The 8,893-nt window shown below is 42.1% G+C and overlaps 1 protein-coding gene across 1 annotated transcript; it reads left to right on the plus strand.

Annotated features, from left to right (window-relative positions):
* The first annotated feature begins 4,913 nt into the window (after positions 1 to 4,913).
* Positions 4,914 to 7,363, plus strand: LOC147452379 (uncharacterized). Its single transcript, XM_086518931.1, has 2 exons — positions 4,914 to 5,552; positions 5,645 to 7,363. Exons 1-2 carry the CDS (start codon positions 5,473 to 5,475, stop codon positions 6,933 to 6,935), a joined length of 1,371 nt encoding a protein of 456 aa, XP_086375057.1. The 5' UTR covers positions 4,914 to 5,472; the 3' UTR covers positions 6,936 to 7,363.
* The last annotated feature ends 1,530 nt before the right edge of the window (positions 7,364 to 8,893 follow it).

Raw genomic sequence — 8,893 nt, forward strand, 5'->3', positions numbered from 1 at the left:
CCATGATGTAGTTTGTCCACTGCTTGAACCATCGAATGTGTGTACTTGTGACCAAAGGACTAGCTATGGCATACGTTATAATATATTTAGAATACACAAAATTTGAGTATATTTGGGTCATAAATTACTTACAAGATTGTCGCAAATCACCTTAGGTCATGTTATTTGCTTTATAACTTAATAAAGAACCCCGGCCCTTCATTAGTTATTTCATTTGATTCAAGTACCAGCTGATGTCTTATGAGATGGTTTGCATCACAACTCATAAGATAATGTAGATAAGAAGAGGGTAGAATAAAAATGCATGCTAGATGCACATACCTAGTATGTCCCAACAATCTTTTTTCGATTTGTTTTGATAGGAATCTGTTGAGATCCTCTTTGAGTTGAGAAAAAAAAAAGGTAAATAGCTTTTACTTTTGGACATCTGTCAGCGTTGCAAAGAAAATGGCAGAGGAGAGAGAGAGAGAGAGAGAGAGAGAGAGAGAGAGAGAGAGAGAGAGAGAGAGAGAGATAGACGGCAGTGATGCGAAGAGAGAAGACTGACGAAGGCGGAGGGGGAGGAGCTGAGTTTTTTGGCATTTGCAGCTAGACAGGTCGAGTAGAAGGAGCGTTTGCAGGCGGCTGAACGCGGGTGCCATTCATGGTGATAGACAGAGGGAAGGGGGCAACCCAGCAACACCTGCGTTCATATTTTTCTGCCTCTCTCTTCGGGCGGATGGCAACTGCGTTATCTGTCTCTTTCTCTGCTGCAAGGGGGAGTACATCTGCGTTTTTGCTGCATGTTTGCACGCACTGAAGCAAACTGGGGTTGAGTGTCTGGAAAGGTTGCAAGATTGCAGAGCGGAGCGGGCAGGAGGAGAGTGCAGGAGGGGGAGACACGCAGAGTGTGTGCATCGCCTCCTGTTCAACATCAATTTTAAAAGTTAAGGTGTCCTGGAATCTTGCATAGTAATTAATTAATGGGTATGCGAGTAGACCCAGTATGTACCATACGGCTCAAATTGTACAATATTGTCTCAAATTTCTTGAGCTTATCTACTTAGCTATATGTGTGAAGAGAATGCTTAATTACAAGAAAGTAGAGGAGAAGAGCATTATCAAACTAGTAGGTTGCGATATAAGCTGTGTTTTAAGAGATGGTTCACGATGATGACCATAAAATAAAAAAAGACATAAAATAAACACAATGATGATGCATTATTTATGATATTTTGGGCCTATACATTTAGAAAATCATGAATAAAATGCCTCAGAAAGAATTAATTATATGGAAAATACTATCATGTTGTAACTAAAGATAGTGCAAACTTCAAAAATGCAAATTAGAACTATGGGTTTCGACTTTGTAAAGTGCCCACCATGTTGAATATTTCATTTGCAAGCACCACAAAAGAGGAAAAAGAGAGGCCGTTGTAGGCTCTTGGTTAGCAACATTATATATAAGTGAATAAACTCTATCTTGGCTTGTTAACTTAGTGCTCCTCATTGTATAGGTTATCGACAAAAAAGAAAGAATTTGATTATATGTATAAGTAAAAGTGTAAGTTTCAAGTATACATATTGATGGTTACCCCAAATGGAAAAGATTGTGCCTCGTTCTTTTGGTTTGAACTTCTTACACCCATTAACAATGCCATGGCATGGTGCTTGAAAGCTATGGAATATGGCTAACACAAAGCTTCTAGGAAATCAGGAATCGAATTATAAGCATACCATTCAAAAAGCTTTGAGGGAGCCGCTTTTGTAATGCACATCCATCTGTTTAGCCTTGTTATGCATGAAAGGCACACAAAAATGTGATGCCATGAACCATCATTAGTTGAGGTCTAACACCAACAATAAGGCTTCATTGCAAAATTTTGAATCAATACAAAAGAGTCATTAATCAAGAGTCCTAGAAGCTCTGAATACATTGCTATAACTATGATGGACACTTGTATGGATGCTAGGTTACCAAGATTTAGGGGTGTGTGTGTGTGTGTGTGGATAGGTTTGGCAAGTCATGATCAATGTGTATCGATCAAATACCATTGCCCTTGATTGCTATCGATGTTCGAGAAATGTGCATCCCAAATAACAATCATGCCTCTTTTAAAATAAAAATAACTTCATGTTGAGAGGAATCAATTGCCAATTTTTGAGAATGCTGGGAAATCAAAATCTTACTTGAGTCAAGGGGACTATTTTGTGAGATGGCTCTAATTTTACTTGAATCAAGGGGACTCTTTTGTGAGATGGCTCTAATTTCATTGTATAGCCAAAGATGTCATAGCCTTTACCAATAATTTTGTTTTAATTTTTTAGTTTAAAAAGGGTGAAGGAAACTTTAGGTGGGCATATGGAATTTCAATGGTCAGATGTTAAAACTACCTTTACACCATTTTATAGATGTCGTCTTGAGAGACACCAAATAGCGGTGTATATCCCCTAATGACTTCAAAATAATCAAAATCCATTAGTATGAAAGATTGTTAAAAAGAGCTCCTCCTTTTGCGCCTTGTCTTTTAAAGATAAGATCTCTAAGGGCTTCTTGAAGCATAAAAATTTGCATGTCTATGATCATCCTTATGTGGGCTCTAATATCTTTAGCCTTTCTCTTACACTATGTTAAAGCATGTTGGGTTTGTTTGATAGCAAAATCCCAGGCTACAAGTGCATTACTATGCAAAGAAAAAGCATTTAAAGAAAAACTATTATGTACTGTAGCCTTAACAGAATGAAGCTTAAATGGAGAGCTATCAAGATGAGGCCAACCAGATCTGAATCAGTGCTCACCTTTGTGAAGCTCAAAAGCTAGAGATTTATGATCAAAGAGTAACAAGGAGGAGTCAGCCTTGGAGATAACCATCCAATGTTCCTGGACTAAATCCACAGTGATCTACATCCTGTCCAATCTTGCAAATCTGTAACAATTACACAGCTGATTATTAGACCAAGTAAAACTAGTATCCTCTGATAAATCCATAAGGGCGTGTTTGTCAGATAGTTCCTCCCAATTGCTTTTTTCATTTCCTTGAATGACCTAATCAAAAGCATTCCATCTGTCTTTGATAACTAAGACCATATTGAAGTCACCTACAAGCAGAAGGGGATTAGGTAGAGCAGATAATTCTGACCAAATAGAGCTCCCTTTAGACATAGATTTAGAAGCATAAATGCAGACAATAGTATAATTAAAAGGATCCTTGATAGAAAGAGCACCCTAATGGCCCTTGGGGCCCAACATCACTTTGGTAATCAAGTGTTCATGGCTAACAACAAACCCAAGAGCAGCTCCACCTTGCCTGCAATATGGTTACCATTAATTATGATCTCTACTTATCTTTGAAGATTAAATTCCAGGGGTTGCCCTTTGAGTTTCAATTCCTAAAAACAAATAAAGTCTAGCTTTGACTGAAGTTTAGTAAGCCACTTTCTAATGGACACCGCCCTAACTAGGTCTGTAAGACCTTTGAAGTTCATAGAAACCCTTGAGATGGCTTGATTCATTTTTTTGTAATTTTTTAGGGGGTTTTATTGCAGACACCGAAAGATGGTTAGGATTAGATGACTTTTCTTTTTTTCTCTTTGACTTGTCAACCTGAATGAGCAGAGTTTCTTCCTCTGCTTGGGTCATTAGGATGCTCACATAGTTGAGAGGGGATTGGGATAGTTTTTTGATCTCTTTGCTCTTGCATCTCTCTCATAAGATCATCACTAGAAACATGATTTGACTGGTCCACTAGGTTAGTGGTAGGTGTAATTGGCTGGGTACCATTGACAAAGGCCTCACCACCATTTGATTTATCAGAATCAGATGAGAGCCCTCTAGTATTTTTTGACGGACTGGCTAAAGGTTCCACGGGAATTATTGGTGCTTGAGGGTTAGGGCCTTCTGACTTTGGGGGAGATGCCAATTTTTTCTCTGGTTCACGGAGACAACTTCTCATGAGGTCCTATGCAGTGTGTGCCCATTGAAAACTATCAGAGTAGTTGACAGCTTCTGGCATTGCTGCTTGTAGGATATTCGAAGTTCATTCCCTTGTTACTAATGCCACCGTTGAATGGTAGAGATGGCTATTTTTGGGCATTCAAGGGTGCCACTGGCGTTGGTGCTATTGTAGCTTGTTGATGACGACCGCCTTAGTCTACTAATCAGTTTGTAATTACAATTTTAAGTAGATGTTTTCATTCTTATATCCATGCTATTCTATGAAGCACTCAGCTGACCAAATTGATACAACAAAATTCAATAAGTTGGCTAGAGCTAACAAAGGAATACTACGTGGCAAGTTCCTTCAAAATTTACTTGTTTGTCCTTGAAAAGTAGCTTGCTTCAATTGTAGATATTTCTGTCATTATTAATGAAGACCCATATTTGAACAATACATTTTTCAATCTTTCAATGAAGTAAGAAAACGATGCTCGCATTCATTCTGCTATCCAACATGGTGTGTCTTGCAGTGTGAGACATTGCAAATTGTCTACATTAATCTTTTTGTGGCCATACATATGGCAAGGCCAAATGCAAATAGGAAGATGTATTATTCTTTATTGTATAGATATCAGCAAAGACAATACTATTCTACTCAAGAGATGTCTTATTGAATTTTTTTTTAAAAATAGGGCTAAGCGTATAGTACATTTTTTCAAAAGGGAAATAAATTTTCCAATTGAGAATCGTTTCAAACAAATAATTCAAAAACTATGGTATCTAATTTAATGGCATGGAAGTGGCACCAATGTAGGTGTGAACGGGAGTCTTGAATATATGATTTGAGTAATAAAAGGGCTTGCGGGTGACCCTACCCTAACATGGATGCAAGCACACTGCGCGCATACATTTATCAAGCCACTTGTGAGTTCAAATCTATGTTCGCAGAGAATTCGGTAATCGAACACTTGACAATTTAAGGTTTTATCCAAATTTAAATATTATTCGGACTTCCAAGTATTATCAACTGATCTTCTAAAGAAGGAATATAGCTTGACTGATGAGAGTGTCCTTGTCCTGTACAAGCGGCTAGGCTTCTATGGACCTATACTATACACGAGGGGGCGGGCCCACCTGCGCGTGAGGAGGGACTGCATGCAGGCCATCATGGGGCGGGCGGGTGGCCAGTGGGATTTGCCAATGGGAAAAGGGCCGCCGTGAAAAGGATATATGCAGTCTGCACTATAAAGCACAGGAGAATAAGATGGACTGAAAGAGAGAGAAGCAAAGAGAGAGAGAGAGCTGAGTTTTTTTATTGCGCTTTTTGTGCGGGATCGCTCGTTTCCAAAGTGTTTTGTCTCTCTCTCTCTCTCTCTCTCTCTCTTCCTGTGTCTGCGTGCGTGTGGGTGTGGGCGTGCGCTTGTAACTGCGTGGAGCAGTCCATGCCCCTTTTGTTCTGCTGCTTCTGAGTACTTTGCTTCATATGTGGGATTATTATTATAGCTGCTGAAAGCTTCTGCTCTGTGCTCCTTCTGCCTACCTTCTTACAAATTGCCATGGCCCGCCCTCAGCGCTTTCGGGGCGTCCGTCAGCGGCACTGGGGATCCTGGGTCTCTGAGATACGCCATCCCCTCCTGTAAGCTAGCCCTGTACTCTTCTGCCTTACCTTTACACAGTGCATTGCTGATTCATATGACTCACCTTCTTGCTTGATTCAATTAATTGCAGGAAGACCAGGGTATGGCTGGGCACCTTTGAAACAGCAGAGGATGCAGCCCGAGCCTATGATGAGGCCGCCCGACTGATGTGCGGCCCCCGCGCCCGAACCAATTTTCCTCTAGACCCCAAGGCTCCTCCTGCAAAATCGCTTCTGTCAGCCACCCTCATCGGCAAGCTGCAGCGCTGCTACGTGGCATCACTTGACCAGCAGCAGCAGGCGCAGCAGGCAACCATGGCATCAGGAAGAGGCAGCGCCGCCGCGACAGCTCCAAGCTGCGCTAGCCCTACGCCCAATCACATGCAAACACCTGGCAGGAAGGCGTCTGCAGGGCAGTCCTTCACTTGCCTGCGGCTGGACCCGGAGAAGTCCAATCTGGGTATCTGGCATGAGAAGAAACCGGCTGGCGGGAACAGGCCGTCAGAGTCCAACTGGGTGCTGACAGTGCAGCTGGACAACCAGCTACCGAAATCGAAGCCTTTGCAGCTGTCGCAGCTGACGGCAGCCAGTGGTATGACCTCTTTGGTGCAGGCAGCTACCACTGTTCCAGCTTTGGCACAGTTCAGAGATGACTCTGCGGGTCCGAAGAATGTAGCGTCCCCGACTCTCAGCAATAGTCATGAGGCAATGTGTCAGCCGAGAGCTACGGTCCCGTCTGGCTGTCACTTTCACTGTGGCGTTCTCCAGGAGCGCTCACCTGCGGAGTACAGGCCTGCCATGAATGTCTGCAAGCAGGAATTGATTGATGAGAGGGGGATAGAACAGCAATTATTATATCAGTATAATGCCAGGATAATGGAGCCACATCATCACTATAATGACAGCTGTCAGACTCATAATGACAACATGGGTAGTGTAGTAACTGCAGCTACACCCCTTCAATTAGCAGGGCCTGCCTTAAGCTCTAGTGCATCCTCTAGCTGCTCGGAAGATCAGATTGCTGCTGCCCAAATGATTGAAGAGCTGCTGCGCGGATACATCGCGCTCCCTGCCATGCAACAGGCACCCTCCCCTTGCTGCTCTGCAGCCAGTAGCTCCACTAGCTGTGATCACCATAGCCATATAAGTGCTATGACCAATCCCTCTTTTCTTCATGAGCTCTCATCTGCCTTTGCTAGTTTTCACAGCAATAATAATGTAGAGCATCTACCCTCTTATACCAATATTGATTCCCTTGATGCCTCTTGCCTTGGCTTTACTAGTCAACAATATCTTAAGGAGGAATTTCCTAGCTTCAACCCAAGCATCATCAGCTATGAGCGTTCTGATCAGCCCCTGACAATTTGTGATTGGGACTTATGAATGGAGCTCATTTGCTCCTTTTTCTTTCTAACCTTTGCTTTATCTTGTTGGCGCCTCTTACGAGCCCATATTATGAGAATATTACGAAACAAAGATCATGCTTGTTCTCTTTAAATGGCATCATTCATAGCTACATCAGCAACATTGGGTGCCTACATCATCAAAATATTGGGTGCCCACTGCAGAGCTATCTTTCTTGCGTTTGCGGAGCTCATTTTGTGCAGACAAGCTGAAGAATTGATGGTAATTTTGGTATCAATGTATCGCTATTGCCGCAGCGGCGAATGCGGCGACAAAGCCATGGTGGGAGGATGATGATGACACACTAGCTACCTACACCCCCAACCCTTAAGTTTGTAAATAGTGGATATGGAAGGTCTTATTTTTGTTTTTATAATTTTTGGTTAGCCAGGAAGAGGAGGTTCTTAGGTTGCTTCGAGTTCCATTTTTCCTTGTACTTGTTGAGAGGGTAGTGCCCGATGTCCTGCCCTATTTTGTAAAAGGCAAGTTTTTCTTTGAGGTTGGTCGATGTACATAAGAAAGCTCTTGTTTTTTTGTTCGTGAAGTGTGGCAATGATCTCATTTGAGTCCAAAGGTTGGAGCAAAGGACATGGGTTGTCAAAAAGTGCTAAATTATGATGATGAGGAAGAGTGCATGCACAAGAAGATTTAAACATTTTCTCATGTAGAAAAACGGAGTCTTTTTCATTGTTTTTCATACAATACATAACATCATGAGCTGCTGCTCAAGAGGCACCGCATACCTAACTAGGTACGATTGGGGTCAGGGGATCGCTAGCCCCCCCAATACATAACATTATGAGCTTTTGCTCGAGAGATGCCGCATACCTAGCTAGGTACAATTGGGGTCAGGGGATCGCCGGCCACCCCACCAGCCTAGCGATCCCCTGCCCCCAATCGTGCCTAGCTAGGTATGCATTGCCTACCTCACAAAAGCTAATGATGTTGAGGTAAGTAACAATGTGGGAATTTTTGTCCGAAACTTCTTGTGTATAGGCTATGGGAACACAGTGGCTTGTTCTTCTTCCTTATTCCTCTACTTATTACGAGAGAATGTTATTCTTATTGTGATGATGGGGCTTGCCTCGTAAATGGGCACATACGCTTTACTTATGGAATGGCACGATTTTCTCCTATGAAAGGTCCCCCCTACCAGTCCCCATCTCTCTCTCTCTCTCTCTCTCTCTCTCACACACACACACACACACACACAAACAAAGATGCTACTGCGTTAAATTTAATCCTGCCATGTGGGCAATCATTTAAAGTATTTCTTGGAACTCTTCACAGGCCGAATTTATTGACCAATTTTTGTATCTCTAAAAGAGGGTCAAATGAAAAATGTCAAAACCCATCCACCTTCCTCGAGATATTTGTAGGAGAGGGGAATTTTCCAAAATCTGAATTCTCTTGATGTTGATTATTAGGAACGGGCAAGAGAGTCACGTTTCTTCTTATAATTAAGACGCACATATATCCATATGGCCTTATGTGGCTCTCCAAGTTTTACTATCCGTAGTGCATCCCCGCCACAACACAAAGTCCCACTGTGTCTTTAGAGCCTTTCCCGCAGTGTTTGGAAAAAATCATTTCTCCAAACATACAAAATATCTTTTCTTTGAATTTTCCAAGAGGAGGTTCAAAAAATTAGGTTTATTTTTTGGGTCTTTATACTAATTTTCTCTATTTTGGGGTGGAATTTCTCCTTTTCCCCTGCCTTCAATTGGCATTTTTGAAATTGAAAACGACACGATATTAAACCGAGTCACATTTTTCTTGAACACTGCTTTCTTGTCTCAAGATGGGGAATGGTTAAAAGAAATCTGGGCTGCTAGAGATTCACTTTGTGTGTGTGTGTGTGTGTTTTTTTTTGGGGGGGGGGGGGGGGGGGGGGGGGGGGGGGGTTGTTGATTGGATAATGCTCTTTGAAACTCGCA

This window comes from Adiantum capillus-veneris, chromosome 8 (assembly GCF_014529385.1).
Source record: "Adiantum capillus-veneris isolate H3 chromosome 8, ASM1452938v2, whole genome shotgun sequence".
Lineage (NCBI taxonomy): Eukaryota > Viridiplantae > Streptophyta > Polypodiopsida > Polypodiales > Pteridaceae > Adiantum > Adiantum capillus-veneris.

What these genes read in the sequence shown, in the direction of transcription:
- LOC147452379 (XM_086518931.1), top strand. Translation starts at nt 5,473, where the DNA reads ATGGCCCGCCCTCAGCGCTTTCGGGGCGTCCGTCAGCGGCACTGGGGA. An exon ending in GAGATACGCCATCCCCTCCT is followed by an intron (nt 5,553 to 5,644) that starts GTAAGCTAGCCC and finishes AATTAATTGCAG; the next exon opens with GAAGACCAGGGTATGGCTGG.